Raw genomic sequence first — 18434 nt, 5'->3', positions numbered from 1 at the left:
TTAGTACAACTAATTTGTTAATCTAGAATGTTGCTTTGGGTAATAAATTGAATTGTTGAAGGCGCAGGCAGAAGAATTAAGCTGTGCCTATTTTTAGCAAAACAAAGGAGTTTGACCAAGGGTTGCACAGTCACTTTCAAGCAATTGAGGAAGCACCCTGCTGAATGCATGTATAACAGGATTTTTTTCCTATTTTTAGCCAGGTGTATTTCTTTATCTGGCTCAAGGCATGAAAATCGTTGGCACTACCAGGCCTTCTTTTTTTAGTGGTAGTCAATATGCATATCAACTCAAAGCTGTCAGGGAAAGCTGCAGCTTGGATTAAGCTATCTGTTGGAGGTCATAATTTTTTCTTTTCAAAACAAGGTACAAAATATGCAAACAATGGGATCTCAACCCCAAGAGAAATACGGTGTGCTTAACCTTATTTAATTAAATCATTAAAAATGTACACTGGAAACCTTAGCCCCAAAGGAACCAACTGTTCAAACAAAACAAAAATGATAAATCTCGAAACAGTTAATAGAGGCTGCATAGATTTTGCAGTCCAAATATTACATTAGTCATAGTAACCTTAATGGAAATCTTTAAATTATGCATCACTCACAGAAGAATGTAAGCAGTCACAGCTTATAAAATGCCAGAATTAAAATGGTCCCTTCAAATTCAATCATGCTGTACTCTATAGAAATTCTGCATTAGTCAGTATTCTGCACAGAATTAGTACCATACTCCTCAAGCATATTATGGAGAAGTGATTTCACATGCCATTATTTAAAATTCTTCTTAAATCTTCCATACTCCACTTTTTACACATAATACAAACATAAAAAAATATAAAAATGAATGTTAAATATACCAGAAAGACTGATAAACATCAACAGAAAGTAAGTCAAGATGTATAACAACTTCAGAACTCAATGCTCACCAGTAAAAGGACATAATAAACAAAATACACCAAAAAATCAAATTTGGACTCTAAAGGCATGAATAATTGAACAGCACCCATTGCATTTCCATAAAGGTGAAGGGATGAGTGAAAAAAAGAGAGATTTTCTCTCTTTCATATGCTCTAGGAGTTAAAAGCTTTAATGCATTAAGTTTTAAAAAGGTCTCATATTTGAATAAAATCTGTCACATTCTTGATATCATTCTGAAGGGAAGGGCAGCTGAAAGCTACTCCAAGGAAGAGATTAAGCCTTTGTTCATGCTCATTGCTTATTTCACTGCAGAACGTTAGTCATTCCATAGGTAAGACAGCTTGCAAGTTTATCTAAAAGGGCTAAGGGCAGAGTCCCAAGAGTGAAGAGTCATTTCAGAAACAAGCTTTGCATCTTCCCAGGCCCTGCCACATCTTCAAGGAGATCCCAGACACCAGGAACAAGTTATACAAGGTAAATGAAGTCTTCAAGTTCAAAACAGACTGCAATGAGATGCATGAAGGTCCTGAAGAGCCCAATCAATTTGAGGACTTCAAGACAAAGTGTAGAAAAGCAGATACCAGGTATGTGAAAGATGGGTGTTAATTTGGATGTTCTGGATTTGATTCTACCAGCTGCCCTTGCCTAAATTCCATAGGAAAATTCCTCTGGAGAGAAGAATTAAATCACAAAGACTACTTACATACTTCACTGGGAAGTGGCAATGCAAAACTGGCAAAGTACAGGATGACATATTTAAGAATAGTCTCTTAGCAACCTTTTAGCTAAGGAACTTTTTTCAGCAACTCAGTTTCTGCTTTTACCAGATTTACAGCAGACAACATGAAGGGGCAATACTTGCCAGCAATTTAAATCAAGGAGGGTGGTTTCAAGACATGCTAGGGTAAAGGAAGTTATTTCTGTGTTCTAGTACATTTAGGTGGCAGAGGTTTTATTTCCCCTAGAAAGCAGCAAATTTACATTAGACAGTTCTGGAAACTTCTTTACATTGTAAACAGAGGTGGAAAGACACAAAGGGATCTCATCCATAAAGCCAGAGGGCTCCCAGGGACTTCAACCTGAAGCATAATATGGTAATTGCAAACAATTTCCATTTCCTTCTACAAACCAGCTTGTTGATTTGAAGTCATTAGAGCGTTGCTCATTCTGATGAAGTTTCCGATTCATAACCTTCTAACTCCACTTAAGTTTTATTGCCACAGTCACAATGATTCAAATGCTTTCATAAAACCTTGCAAACATTAAAATCACTGTGTGTAGAGAGTCCTAACATCCTGATGAAGTGCACCCTGAAGATTTATATATCCATTTGCTTTTCCATACACGTGCCTGTGGTCTTAAACTACGAATCAGTTGATCAAATTCACAAGACAAACTTCAGCACACGTGGAATTGCCTTCCCTCAGCATTCCTGGCCTCCAAATGAGAATACGAGTGAGAAATGAGATGCCATAACTGCTTGCTTAGCAGTAAAACAGAGTCTCTTTGCACATATCAAAGATCAACACAGTAAACTTTTATGACAGTACTGTATATGGATGCTAGAGTAGGAAATTAAAAACACCACAATATTGCTTTGGGACACTGACCAACTAACACAAACATACTCAAAGATAGAATTTTAATCTAATTTCTCAAAAAAGAAAACCAGAAAAAATAAGTGAAGAGTTTATAAACATGTTTAGCTTTATATTACATTTAGTAGTTTTATAAAAATGAATTCAATGTAAAAAGCTGGTATTTATGCATGCTTTGAAAATACTGCTAATAAGGAGGTGACTAGAACCAGCAATGTACACAGGTTGACTCCTCCATCAGTAAAAAATTACTGAAAGTCTTTGCCTGAAACTGAGAATTGTCCCTCCTGTTAGCATTTATAATCTCTATCACATTCATTCATTAACAATGTGTTCTTTAGAAGTATTTTCAGTCACATACTGAATTTCCATCATAAACCCAAATAATGCAATATATAAGACACAAACTTCTGGTACTAAGCTTCATTTTGTGGTAGATTTAAACTAAGAAAGAAATCCAAGGCTACTTGAATTTCTCTAAATTATTTGAACAACCTAACAAATCACACAAACTGATATGCAAAGAAGAAATCTATACAAGATATTAAATTCTAAGGTTTGTTACAGATACTACTGAAAAGAAAACAAGACTTCCTGTATTAAGATATTCTTTTAAGTTAACAATGCTACTGCACAAAATTAGAAAAAGCAACTTTATGGTGTGTATTTCAAAAAATTTATATTTTAAAACACTAGCCCTTACAAGCTCAAAAAGAAATTCTGCCCAAGTGGCAAGTGATTATTTCCTACATTTTATTCACAGGATTATTTGAGGTTGCTTGAAAGGGACCAACACAAACAAAATCTTGACAATGGAAATAGAGAAAGTCATCATGACTAAATGAAAAAGTACTTAAATAAGCATAGTTTTTCAAGTGAGGGGGTAAATGTACAGACACAAGACCATAACTGGACAGTAAATAACACTAAACAAAGTGAAACAAGTGAGTCATTTTTGTAAAGACAGATTTGCTCAGAATGTCTTATCTCATATTGTTGCCTGATCATTTATTTTCATTTTTTTGCTTGATTGCAATGACTTTGAAGTATCTTTCACTTGGAATCCCTTTGTATTTAATTTTGCACTGGCCATCCAGAAGGAAATTCAAGTTGATCACTTTCCACATTGTTAAAATGCTAAGCTTAAATACAAAGCAAGTGGCACTTTAAGCAGAGATAAATCTGGTTTTGGCATCCAGCAGCTGTTGTTATCGTGATTAAAATAAATTATACTTGAAGCACCTTAACCCCGTCCCATGACAAATTTCTAATTAGATAAAGCTACGACTCACAAATGTATTTAGATTTTAAAAAAAATCTAATTTTCCTGTGTGTACCGTGGAGTTTATAATTTCCAATAAAACAACTCACCATGGTTGCAAAGGGTATAGCTCTTGAAGCATGGTAATAGATGGCAATGAAGTTGATGAAGAAGGCAGTTCCACACACCATTGCTGGAATAAGGAAGGCTCCAATGAACATCTGCTTTATCCATCGCCTTCCTGTAAGAAGGGACATTTCAAAGGGACTGGTCAGATACAGCATTTTTTTTTAAAAAAAAAATAAATTATTAGCAAGCCCTCCAGAATTTACATGTTTGGCTGCTTCTCCCACAAAAAGGTGAAAGAAATAAGTAACAACATACTACATCAGCACACGAGCTAACAGCAAACTAAGTTTCATCTGACCTCTGGTAACTCACAAGGTGCAGCAGATTAATCCCTTTAGTGGGCCAGGTGAAAAGACAAGAAAAGGGATCCAGCAGGAGAACCTTTCAGCTGAAGAACAGCACATACTGACTAAGCTGAACAAAGAGCCCAGGGTGTGAAACCTAAGGGTGGATGTAGCTGCAGATGAGATGAGACAGAGATAGCAGAGCTGGCCCTGTGCAGAACCTGCTCCCACCCTGAGAGCACAGGAGAGCTCAGCACTGCTCCCAGGACAACTCAGCAGTACAGCTGCTCTGGCTTGGCCTGATCCAACCAAGCTGATTACACATGTTCAGGATGCATTAAGGAAATGGCCATCTCTGGTAGAAAGCAAAATGCCACAGCATTTAACATACAGGAAAAACTGGACTCTTGACATCTTCAGCAGCAGAAATGGTAGAAAGAAAGTGATTTCTAAACTCTAAGCATCAAGGGAACAGAACACTTGTTAGCTGTTATTACAAAGTTTAGAGCTCCCTGAGGAGCTCAAAGAAATCCTTTTGGGCAATACCTTAAAATTTTTCCCTATTTGTAGATATCTTCCCTGTACTTTTTATGCTCTTAAATACTGTCTATATTTATACACCATTATATTAATATGCAGTAAATAAAAACAATTTAAAAAAGCATATTTTTTCAAGACAATGATATGTATTTTCACCATGAGCCAACATAATCAGAATTTCACAGTTTGATATATGTTTATCTGTAAAAAAAAAAAGTGTATCTGGCTCAACTATGGAGCACAATACATTACAGCACAGCAACCCTTTTCTAACTAGATCATTTTTTGTACAAATTGCCAGGTTTATAAACAAGTCACACGAGGATAAACTTCTAACCTCCAAACTCAAAGCTGAGATTGAACACTAACCTGTATATCATGCTAAAAAGATACATTTCTTTTATGAACTTACCAGAATTATTTTTGATAAGCACTCTAGAAAATAACAGATATTGATTATTCTTTTATTGCAGCATAGGGAATGGATGAAGCTAGTGCACTGCAAGAATCTACCTGGTTCTAACTCAGAGGCATAGTGGGGAGCATTTGAAGACAGTCTGTTCAAATCTTCTGTCATTTTTATTTGGCTTCTGCTCTCTACTGATGCTCATTTTGATTTGCTAAGTACAAAGTAAAGCATATACTGGAAAGTGGAACAACTTTTTTAAAAAGATGATATCAACAGTTCTCCCCATTTGCAATTAATGGCCTGGTAAATAATCTATAGTTATCCTTTTTGTGTTAGCCTAACATCCCCACTAGTATGTACAGAAGAGGACCATGCAGGAGTCATCTGGAGAAGATGATGTGAGCTGTTTAACAACATGTTAAACAAAAGGGAAAGGCTATTATATTCTGTGCATGTCATGAGCCAAAAATTATACACAAGAGTATAACAAGCAATTCAGAAGTCACAACTGTTAACAGTTCTCTAGCTCTTTTAAACTAACCTAAGACTTCAGCTACCTTTTTAGAAAGCGTAGACAGTACTGAGTAGATAATATGAAAGTTAAATATACTCAAAATATTTTCTGTTTATTAGGAATCTAATGAATTCCATCTAAATCCATGAAGCTACTTCTACATTGCTGTAAATCAGAAAATAATAATTTCTCCATTTAACAATGCAGTGAAAATGCTGAAACATGAAAACAATTTACCTCCTTGTCTAGCATAAAGGCTTCCTCCAAAATATCCATTCACTGGAGATGTTGCAGCATAAACAAATATAGCTGTACTGAGCATTGATCCTCTCCTACAAGAAGGGATGTTTTTGATAAGTGAAATACAAAACCAAACAGGATTAGAGCAAAAAATACCCAGTATTTTTAGCAGAAGCAGTTATTTAATATTTTTAAGCAATACAAATATTTAGACATGCTCAAACTGTAAAATCTGCATAAGAATGAGAACTGTTTGTATACAAGGCTTTGGCCAAGTCTAATTCAATGTAGGAAAGAGAGTTTTGACATACTCCATTATTTTCTAACGTGCATCTATTTTAACTGGAGTACAGAATCTCACCTCTGATAAATATACTCTGACATTTGAATGTGTATACTTTATGCATAAATAACTGTTTACATGACATACATGAAGTGTAAGATTCAACTGCAAATAAAATGTCAAAAGGCCAGTATTAACAAAAATACACTAAGATTGTGAATAATGTTTCTGCCATCTCCAGAAATTAACTTTTAAGATCGAAAGCGTTCATCTGGCAGAAAATTAGATTTGGAAACTATAAATACCATAATGAAGTCACAAATCAGCATTAAGTAGTGCAATCAGAAGAGCTTAGTAATTTTTAAATGTCACCCCATTAAATCCTGGACTACTAATTTTGGCATAATTTTTCTGAAATTTTACATCAAAGCTAATAATTTTAAATCAAAGAAGCCATTTCCAAATGTATTTTAAAAGATCATATCTAAGAATAGGAAGATATAAATGTTATTCATTAATAGAGTTGTTTCTCCACATCCCTCTGATTTTCTTTGACAGCAAACACCAGTAGGTTTTCAGCTGACTTACTGTACTTTCTTCAAATTAGCTGCCCTGAGAGATTGTAGTTAGTGCCATTTTGGTTTTTGAGGAAATTCAAAAGGAAATTGCATTCAAAGAAGCAATCTTTAGCACTTAAGCTTCCATGACTGCACCACCAAAGCAAATATACCTTCTGGTCACACACACTGAAAGACTGTTTTGCCAAAATTTGTTTTTTAAAAACTTCTTGTAACTTAAGACAATTTAGAAACACATGCAAAACCCCCAAGAGCAGGCACAGTCTGAAATGGCACTGCCACCGTGTAAATCCAGGCAACCAGTAAAAACACCAGACCTGGTGCTATTTTCCTAAACATAAGAATTGATTGCACCACATTTGGTCAATTGTTCCACTACGCACCCAGAATTAAATTCACTTTGAAAGTGACAGAAAGGCCTATTGCAATAAAAGACTAAGGGTACATATCTTTTCAAAAAAGACTGTTCTGATACGTTTTACAACTGACATGACTAACTTACAGCTTCCCTACAGGGCACATACATTCAGAAATGATTTCATTCTGTCCTCTAAAGGGCTGACATGCTACACAATTAAAAGTGTGTATGTATACCTAGAAATATAACCATGAGGCACAAGGAGGGGAATAACACCCTTTTTCATGAAAAATGAAAATATGCCAAGATTCTGGTACTACAGAGTGGCTTTTTAAACACACCATTAAAAAGCCACTAAATTGAAAAGCAAGAGTTCTCTCTAGTGGCACATTAGAAGTATTACAACTTGTTAAAAAAAGTTACAAGTGATATTCACAGATGAAAGTTTTAGTCACTGCTTAAAACAAATCACTTGTAAAAAGCCCTAAACACCAGCCAATAATGCCCTTCAACACCCAAAATACAACCACTACAGAAACAGATGAAGTTCACCCAGAACCCAAAAATCTCAATCAAATTAAGAAGTACAGGAAGAAAACAGCTGAACCACGTGTAGTGTGTTAAATTTAAACTTGAATATTATTTATTTTTTAAAATTGATTCTTTCCAGTCAGGACCACAGCCCACCTGTTTATTGGGATTTGACATCAACACAGGCTGAGCATTACGTGTTCAAAAGAACTTAAGTAATTACATTTTCATTCCCAAGCAGACTCATGATAAGACTGACTTAATACTGACTTGTCAGCATAAAACAGGACTATTCACAACAGAGCACACTCTTATTTCAGTCTTCACAGGACATGGTGGGGAAAGAGGGTCAGAAATATACTAACACCTTGTTACTCTGGATGAAACCAGGAGTGAAATGTGTAACTTAGAATACGTATATTTCCCATATTATCTACTAATGATTCTGCAGAACATCAACCTAGTTTCCTAATAAATCATTCAAAAAACAAGCACTACAAGAGAAAATCAAAGGAGACTGACTACTGTGATAACAATAGAACAATGTTTCATTACAAATTACAAGAGCACTTGTTAATACTACATCTGATCTACAGAATACAACTAAAGTCTCTCAAACACTTTTTTCAGGCCAGTTAGAACAATAATTTTTGTAATTAATTTGTTCACTTAAACATTTATATATGGAAGACATGGCACAATTATACTTACTCTGTGTATAAATCTTCTATCATTGCAACAATAATGACTATAAGAGACACAGCAAAAATTTGACAGCCAGAACCAATAAGCGATGAAAATATTAGAGGATGACTGGATGGTCTAAACACATCTCCATGGACCTGCTTCCACCCATACTCATCACCTAGATCTCTGTCCTGGGAACAACAACAACAAATTTTAAGTCTAGTCATGACAATTAAAGACAAACACACAAGCTACATAAAAACAAAAGGTCTGATTTAATAAAGCAAACTTCAAGTGAAGTGTGTCTTCTCTTCTGAATGCATCAAATCTAACAGAAAAGTTTACTTTTCAGATGCTTATAGAAGACAACAACAAATTACTACCCTAATGTACAATACAATAAAATCTAGAATCCCTCCCTGTCCCTAAAGCCTCTGAGGTGCTTAGGAGTACATCAGGCTTCTACTACAAAGTCAGAATGGACCTAGTTTATCCTAAGGTTGGATATGAATGTTAACACAGTGACTACAGAGATTTTTCAGTTGCAACCTAGAAGCAGGTTATAAAGAAACCAGTAACACTTTCAAGACACACAAAAGGCATTTTCTGTCCAATTGAAGAAAGCCATTCAGAGCTGCTAACACAATGAATGTATGACAGGAAACAATAAGCCCTAAAAAGAGATTTTAAAGCGTGAATGCAGATCTTACCATATCATCCATTTCTTCCTCCTTGCTGTATCTTGCATAATCTTTTCGCAAAGTTCTCATTAATATCATAGACACCAGGCCAACCAGAAAGATCACCATCATAAAAGAATTGAAAATTGAAAACCAGTGAATCTAGAGAAAGAAAACACACCCAATAAGGTTTAGAACTGTAAATGTATTTCAAATTGTTCCAAGAAGGATAAATTGTTGCCTACAAGGACAGCTTGTCAGCACTAGCTTAACAAGAAACCCTATTGTAACTACCACATTTTTAGAAAAATGCAACACTAAAACTGGCCTGTGAAACTTCATAGATAAACCTTTTTAACAGCCAGCCTTGCTCAGGACAAAGTTAGTTTAAGCAATAGCAAAGTTTGAACAGCTGGCTGTGCACACTCCCTTGGTAAGCAAAAGGCAACAGGATGTACTGCTGCCTTCCTAGAGAACAAGTTTAAGTAGCAAAGCCAAAGGAATTATTGCTTTACAGAGGATCAAAATGTGCAGCAGCATTATTTTTGCTCTCAAAAGCATATTCTTCTGGTTTTCACTGAGCTCCAAACAGAACACAAAGTCTCTACTTTCAGAAAGTAGACAGCTCAGTACACTACCCTTAAAGAGCTTACAACCTCAGACTTAAACACAACTGATAGTGCCAACTGGTTTAGGCTAATGCTTTTTGCTCTGCATTTACTTCAGAAAGAAGTCTATGGCTAACTGCACTAATTCAGCTTACACAGTTGCACAGTCATGTCCCTGAAGTTTCATTGCTTCTGGTCACTTGAATGTATTTTCTTGAACTATCCTGCATTTTCTGCAAGCTTGATGCTTGCCTGTGTATTTATTGAAGCCCTCTAAAAAAATGGAGCCATCCTATTTTAGCAGCAGCACTACCACCTAAACAACAGTCAGACCTCCCTGCTTTATTGTCCCAGAACACCTGGAAAATCTGAAAATTCAAAGGCATAATCAAAAAATTGCATGACATCTAAACTAATGCAACCATTTTAAAGGGATGTATTATAAGGCTGTCTTAGAACAATACATACTCTGTGCTGAAAGAAAGATGGGTCAAGATACTTGTCAAATCGGTCTTCAAACTTCACATCTGATTTCTTCCATTTCACCTGAAGAGAGAAATATTTCTATTTCAAAAGCTCCTTACAGTATTTTTAGCTATACTCACGTGCAGAAACCCAGAACACATATTAAATATCATCCACTTTAAAAGTTATCTTCAATATGAATGGAGTTTGGCAAAAAAACATGGAATGATGTTTTTAAAGAGTGGCATCCAGATCAGGCATAGAATGAACATCATCTTGCCTCATGGATCTAATCTTGTCCAATGCTTATGTTTAAGAACAAGGAAGAATCAGTCTTGCACTGCCTCAGCTCTCAGTGTCTCTGCTGTGAGGCTAACCAAAGATACAATTTGTAGCTGTCAAATACAACAAGCCTTTTTCATGATTATAGAATCTATATTATATATATATATATACACACACACATATAATTACTATGAATCTAGACACTTGTCAATTGCCAATAAATGACTCTGAAATCAACAGGAAAAGTATGTGTTTATGGACAGACTATCACAGGGTAACAGTAAGCATATTACTGTCAGTTCTCTACCAGCTGCAGAGAGGACTGCTTTGGATTTGGAAAATATAATTGTATTAATGAACTATATGGTGCTAATATGGTAGTACAAGGTATGTTTGAGAATTTTTGCAACACTGCATTTAAAAATTAAAATAATTTTAGAAACTAAATATAAGCCTACCTAAAAACCTTTTTGCAAAAGCATGCCAAAAATTATCAGGATCTTTAGTGATACTTTAATGAATGCAGCCCCCTTGTACATATCTATTTTAAAATACATGAGAAGGAACTATCCCTTCCAAAATCCACTGTCCTACTGAGTATAGAAAAAAGCATATAAATGTAGATTGAATATTCCACTCACCACAGTTCTGAGACATATAAAAACCCCAAGATGCCAGCACTACTCACTTTGAGGTTTGATACTAATGTTCCTCAGTTCAAATTACAACCTTGTTCAAGATTAATAGCTCAAAACATTAGTAGCTTTCAAAAGTGTTTCAAGCAGATACATGTCTCATTAGAGCATCTGCCACTATGAAGCACAACTTAGAACAAATCCATCAGTGACAATCTGCGAATTAAACACCACACACAGGCCAGCCCAGCAACTGCCCAGTGGTGCCAAAAGAATTTACCTTTGTACACTAAAAAATTTGAAGGGAATATCTTATATTATTTTCATTACTGGCTCAAATCTGTCCAACTTAAAATATAGAGCAAATGGACTTCACAATGCTGGCAGAATTTGAAATTGCAAATTCTGAAATTTCTACTATCAATTTTGCAGCAAAAATAGGGAAATTAGTGTGAATGTAATTCTAAAAAGCACATACAAAACCCAGTTATCTACACTTCAAACTATACAACTTATTCAGCCAGGAGAAATGTAGCAAGAATATTCTCTGAAATAAAATCCTATGCTGACATCCACTGCTAATGCATGGAAGAAAAGCAGTGCATTAAAAAATGGTTTCGCTATACAAACGTGTTGAACATGGCAAGTGAACCATCACTTGATTTAAGCAACATCAATTAAATAAAGAGGAAAACTGAAAAAAAATAATTTGTCTCAATCAGCAAGCATTGTTTATTCATTACCTTTTATCACAGCAACTCAACAGCAGAGAGCTTCAGAAAGAAGAAACTTAAAATCTTATTTATCATGTAAATAAGAAATTTCTATTGGAATTGCAAAACAAAGTAAATTTTGATATTAACTGTTTGCATAAAGGTTTACAGTGGGTTCTTATCCTAGCTCAGAATCCAGTTCAAACCTATGATACAAACATCAGAAGTCCAAACAAGAAGATGATGTGCACCTACTCATAAGTCCTCTTTACATCTAGTCTCCATCCTTTCAGGGTATCTTCCTTTCCCACTAAAACACTTTTCTGCACATTATAGAAGATCCAGTTTGGTTGGTGTACTTAAAAAAATCATAATTTTACATTTGTTTTAAATAAAACTATCATAGTTTTTTAGCAATAAGACAAAATCATTGAAGGAGTGAAGTTGTATCTTCCTCTAACACAGCCCAACATATCAGTACATACTGTAATATACGAGTACCTATTTTTGAGCTATTTCACCACGCAGAATTTCTTATTACAGGTCCATCACCAAATTACTTACTGAATATGACATCTGGATTTTTGTGTTTGGTACCAATTTCACCTTTCCTTCACTGGTCAGATTGACATCTACAATTCTATTTCCATTGAAACCAATTTCAAGCTTTTTGTAAGTCCAAAGGTAATAATCTTCTCCATTTTCATCTGCTTCTCCAACAATCCCTGTACAGGAAACAAGTGTAAGCATCTATTACAGGTATGCTTTTCAGATATTTTGCATTTATTTTTTTTAAATATGTATTACAAAAGTTTTGCCAGCTAAAAAAAGTAACATAAACAAAGAGAACACAGAAGACCTTATGCTCCTCTTTTCAATTCCAATATCTGGACTCCACTTTCAATCCACAGGTCTCTGAAAGAAGCATTTTGTAATGGCATTAAAAGAAAAACCATGCAGCTACAAACACTGCAGAAGACCCAACAACAGTGCCTGTACTTTTATTTGCAATTCTTATCATATAAATAACTGGCTAAACAGAGATTCACTTTCCCTAACAGAACTTAGCCAAGACCTCTATAATTTCCCATCTTCCATCTGTCTATTCATTCATTGTTCTTCCTCTATCTCTCTGTAATCCTCATTAGCTGACTTCCCAATGCATGCTTTTTGCTCTCATTTGCGCACAAGTTTCCAATGCTTGCCAAAAATGTGGTTTTATATTAGAAAGAAATTCTTTACTGTGAGGGTGGTGAGACACTGGAACAGGTTGCCCAAGAGAAGCTGTGGCTGTACCATCTCTGAAAGTGTTCAAGGCCAGGCTGGACTGAGCTCTGTGCAACTTGATCTAGTGGAAGGTGTCCCTGCCCAGGGCAGGGGGTGGGGTTGGAACAAGATGATCTTTATGCTCCCTGCCAACTCAAACTATCCAAACCATTCTGCAATTAAGGTCTTAATTTTCAGTAAGTTAGTGCAAAATGTCTCATCTACTACAGAAGAATTCCAGAGACTGTGCTATGCTGTGTGAAAACAGATAAAAGTTTAACAGTCAACAAGTTCCCAGGCTATAAGTGTCACCTTTGATGTCAAGATCAAAGATCACATACAAGATGTAAAAGACGTAAAGTGACAAAAAAGCAGCACTCAAGACACACAAGGATGAGGGGAATGGGAAAACAAGTAGGTGAAGGACATGGAACAGAGCACCAGGTATATGAAGGAAGGGCTTTTGAGCATCACCTGAGTTTTTTAATTTTCAAGGTGGTATTTTTCTGTCAAGTTTTTTTCTCATGCTCATCTGTCAGGATTGCCTTGTATATGCCATCTACACAAAACAGGTGCCAGTTTGTGCCTCTACCATACAGCCTGGCACCTGCCATGCCATCTGTTCCCATGGCAGAATCCAGAACCATGACAATACAGACCTCTAAACTACTTAAAGGACATTCTGATCAATCACTCACTGAAGGAATGAACTAACACAGTGCTTCACATACTTAGGTAATGTCCTGAAACAATCAAGCCTAGTCTCTTTCCACTGTGGGACATCAATTCAGGAAAAAATATAAAATGAAGTATTTTTTTTTCTGAATGCACATAAAAAGATCTGCTTGCCTTTTTCAGGTTAGAAAATAATGTAAATATTCCAGAGCCCTCAAATAGCAGTTTGATGTCATTACCTTCAGTTATCAGCAGTTAAGAAAGGTTAATTTATGCCTAGTCTTTACTGAAAATAGAGTACTCCTTACAGGGTACTTTGAGGACTTCTAGGGTGAATTAAGAATTAATGTTTATGAATATGTCTGATATCAGTAAGCCTTAGCAAGGTGGAAAACCACAAAGAACATAAAGGATGAACTTAACTAAAGTTTACCAGGAGACAGGAGGAGTGCCATGAATTCATCTGGGATGAACTCAGAGAAGTGAATGGTCTGCTCTAAGAACAGAATCAAAGAGAAGTTGCCTAGAATTCTCAGCAAATTAGCACCATCTGAATCCTTTTCTTTTATATTCTTCAAGACAGAACTTTCTTTTGCTAGCACTAAAAAAGGACTCCAGCCATCTACATTTAGGGAAAAAAATTTTGGTTTAATTCAGCTACAAGATGTGAAGCAACAATGGAAAAAACCAGGATATTGGGTCACACAGTATATATAATACATGCTGTCTAGTAAGGTTCTCAAGATAGGCCACCTAAATGAAATGGATCAACATGATAACCTTCACACAGTAACAAAAAGTCATTCAGAAAAAGCTATTTTTAATGCAAGCTGAGGGTAAACAGTTCCAGACATTATCTTCATGAAACCAAAAAACTCCTTCTCAGTATTTAGAGTATTTCAGAGATGCCATAACTACTTCACTTTTTACACCCAAATATCTTAAATAGTACTAATGATTTTCTTCATTATAATTACTGAAATTTAGTAACTATTTAGAAATAGTTACAGCTATGCAATGACAATCAAGCAAAAGATACTTGCTTTCTTTAGCCTCTCTACCTGCCACCACATTACATGGTACTAGAGAAGTTTATGCAACACACACAAAGGCACCAGGAAGCTGGCAGAGCCATGTGTGCAGTATCATTCATGTCATATTCGTAACAGAAGTACTTAAACTGTTCAGTTGCAACAAGTCTCAGTGCTTTAAGTTTTAAGCAGCACTCAGAGCCTGAAACCTTTCTGTTGGTTTAACAGAGACACAGGAAAACCAATTGCAGATAAGGTATATTCCCAGTTTTCTCCACTGTACTGGGAACACAAAGGTCCAAAATACTCATTCAGACTTGCAGATAAACACCTCTGATTGGCTCCGGTGCATCCACTCCTTTCTCAGCCTCCCACCAAGAATTCATTAATTTTTCTGAATAAAACTGAGGCTAATATTGACCAATCTGCAGTCCTGCTACTTCTACCTAACCTGCAGGAGATACAGATCAAAACTGTCAGCACCACCTGCTTTCACACCTGATGTCAGATTATATCCTTACACAATATTACCAGTACTTATGATCCTGTAGTCCCCTATTATGCAGCACAGCTTGAGATCCTGGTTCTAAACTATCAAAAGCAGCTTCCTAGTATCTTAGAAAGATGCTACCTAGATTCTACACATTTTCTAGCTGACTTCTTGTGCATAAAATGCATACTATTGGGAAACATTAAAAACAATGGAATCACAGGAAAAAAAAAATTTTTTATGAGAGAGCACAAAAGTTGTCAGTGTATAGAAGATTCAGTAGGTATTTTTTATTCTTTGGCATTTTAGATGATGAAACATGACCAGAAAAATAAATCCTAAAAAAGAAAGCCTCCAAGACTTGTTAGCCACGTAAGATTCAAAACCAGTCAGCTTAGCATCCATCATCCTTGGGCAATTCAAAGCCTACATCCCTGCCACTAGTCTAGAAAAATAATTCATTGGTCTTTTGCTGAAAGGCCAAAGCCATAAAAAGTATTGTAGCAACAACTGTCACTGATGCATGCTTTTAAAAAGCCTACCAGCAATTGCACAATTAGTACAGTAAAGGCCCCACAGAGTAATTCTGGTCTACTCCAAGCCCAGCTACAGAGCCATTACACACAATAAGCAAATCAGCTGAAAAGAACAAAATCAATATTAAGTACTTCTCTTCAGGCATTATAATGGTATCTCCTAAAAACAAATACATCAAAGCAAAACAAACAAAAAAAAAACCAGATCTTCCTGGCTACCAGATATACAATATAAAAATAAAGTGTCAATATTTCTGCCATGCTCATCAGGCAGATATTTTCTAAAACAAATTAAAGTAAAATAGAGCTAAAAAAAAGCACCCTTTGTCAAAATTAATGAATGACGGATAGCATTATTCATATCAGCTATCAAAGAACTTTTCTTGCATGACTTGAACTGCATTTTTGTAGGTGGTGTGAGATTTTGTTTAGTTTGGCCAGGTTTACCTCTTTCACGGAACACAGGCAACGAAGACCTTACCTTACCAAAACATTTTATGGCTGCTTTTCATTTCCTTTCAGTTTACATCTACAACAGGGAGATTAGGCCTTGGACAGTTTGGTTGATTGCTATCAATGCTAAGTGCAATCTGCAGAGCACTCTTTACTAGGTATGAGATCACAGTTTATGAGAGAGCAACAAAACACAGAGACCTTAGGAGACAATGGCAATAAAGATACAATTTTATTCAAGACACAAGCACTTCTAAGCCCAGATTAATAATACTCAGCAAGAGAAATTTTGAGAACTGTAAATGAGTAAGTGAAATATAAACACAGACTACAAAGCAACACTGTTATCAGCCACTAAATTACCATAAAAAGTAAACAAAACAGTTTTTGCATGAGTAATAAAAAAAGTAGCAAAATAAAGTTTCAACTCTCAAATAATTTTATGAAACATGTTATTCATGATTACAATAACATGGACCTTATGTGTAAAATATCTAATTACCACTCACTTGAACATTTGAACAGATTTAAATCTAGGAACTTATAGTTATTAAATCAGGACTTGAGAAACAAAACAGCTTTTCACTGTTTTTGTATTTCACTAGTACAGCTATCCTACTGTTCTTTCAATGCAATAAGCCTTCAACTTATTTCACACAGAACTGATTAGGCTGGAAAAGACCACTGAGATCATCAAGTACAACCTATGACCCAACACCATCTTGTCAAATAGACCATGGCATTGAGTGACACATCCAGGCTTTCCTTAGACACCTCCCTGGGCAGCCCATTCCAAGTCTAATCATCGCTTCTGTGAAGAAGTGCTTCCTAATGCTCAACCTAACCCTCCTCTAGTGCAGCTTAAGACTTCATCCGCTATTACTTCATTTCATGTTCTTCTGAATTTGATTTGCATGTCAGATTCATATTCTTGTAACAAAGTTTACTCATTAAATGACTCCATGAAACCCACTAGTACAGGACTTGAGTATGTGTAATCCAGTCATTAATGCATAGCATCACTCACCCCATATTGGCAAGTCATCAATATACATCTGGTACCAATAGTGATTTTTGATAGCATACACAAATGCATCTCTTCTTCCCTTGTCCAAGTCAACTTCACAGTAAGTAGTCTGCATTACATCATCTGCAAAAAAATTAAAGCACAGTTAAAGATTTATTAATGAGCTGGCTCAAAGTGAAGGCGAACCAAGCAAATAGAGGAATGGACAGTGCTGAAATCTCCAAGCCCCCTTGGAGTACCCCTCAAGTAGGTAACAAAAAGAACAATTAAAAAGGAACCATTAAAGCAAACACATGACTGTGTTCTGAAATCTACACTTCTGCATGCAGAGGCTTCCCACATTCTGGACTTGTACTAAGGAAAGATTTCACAGTATCCTTTTGCTGCTTCACCCCCACTAAATTAAGGTACAAAAGCTGATGGCAGATTCACCTGAACAGATAATGGGATCTCTCTAACTTGAACAAGAGGTAAGAAATTATTAACAAATACCTAAGACTGTTTACAACATTATCTCTCTATTTTACTATAATCAGCTTCACAGACTAGGAATGATGTTTGTAAAAAAACATAAAACTTCTTAAAGTTCTCAGCAATTCTGAAGAAACTACCACTAAGGAAGAAACAAAGCGATCAGAGTAAAGAGAGAAAAAAAAGAGAGAAGACAAAAATAGAAATAATGCAAAGAATGTGCAAGAAGCTGCATTTTCAAATAAAATAAATCCCCCTACTTCAGCCAGAAAGTTATTCTTCCCCACCTACAATTCTTAAGTTATACTGTTAGCAGCCATTCTTTTGCATCCCAGTTTCCTTCCCTAATGTCTCCTTTTCAAGTGAAGAAAGATGAAAGGCCTCATATTTACAAGACTTCAGACAGCAACATATTCAGAGACAAGTTCCCTCATCTACATCTTAGCAATCATTTTCATGCTACAAATAGTGAAACACAGTAAAAGTAAAGAATTCCAGCTTCTCCTATTTTTGTCATCACTGGAAATGAGGACCCATTTTAGTAGATAAAATTAATTTATGCCCTAAGTACAACTCTAATTTGTATCAAAATTCAGCTTACTTTCTTTGATACACTAACTACAATATAAAGCTTAAAAGGAAAATCAAAACACTAGCACAGAAAGAGCACAGCAAGCAGAACATTTCTAACACAAAACATAATTTCTCTGATAACAACAAAAATTAAAATATGCCATGTATATCTGATCAACAAAACTTTTTTTTTT

General features: G+C 35.6%; 1 protein-coding gene across 3 annotated transcripts in view; it reads right to left on the bottom strand.

Annotated features, from left to right (window-relative positions):
* Nucleotides 1–18434, bottom strand: part of TM9SF3 (transmembrane 9 superfamily member 3) — a 44895-nt gene that overhangs the window by 13039 nt on the left and 13422 nt on the right. For all 3 annotated transcript variants that reach the window (XM_086899025.1, XM_023929512.2, XM_086899026.1), the window contains exons 3-9: nucleotides 17197–17319; nucleotides 12283–12443; nucleotides 10089–10166; nucleotides 9043–9174; nucleotides 8357–8523; nucleotides 5893–5987; nucleotides 3890–4020 (exon numbers count right to left, since the gene is read on the bottom strand). In XM_086899025.1, the coding sequence (XP_086755151.1) occupies nucleotides 3890–4020; nucleotides 5893–5987; nucleotides 8357–8523; nucleotides 9043–9174; nucleotides 10089–10166; nucleotides 12283–12443; nucleotides 17197–17319 (887 nt within the window). The remainder of the gene's footprint in view (nucleotides 1–3889; nucleotides 4021–5892; nucleotides 5988–8356; nucleotides 8524–9042; nucleotides 9175–10088; nucleotides 10167–12282; nucleotides 12444–17196; nucleotides 17320–18434) is intronic.

Source organism: Cyanistes caeruleus, chromosome 8 (assembly GCF_971803275.1).
Source record: "Cyanistes caeruleus chromosome 8, bCyaCae1.hap1.1, whole genome shotgun sequence".
Taxonomy (NCBI): Eukaryota; Metazoa; Chordata; class Aves; order Passeriformes; family Paridae; genus Cyanistes; species Cyanistes caeruleus.
This window is presented reverse-complemented; position numbering and strand designations above follow the sequence as displayed.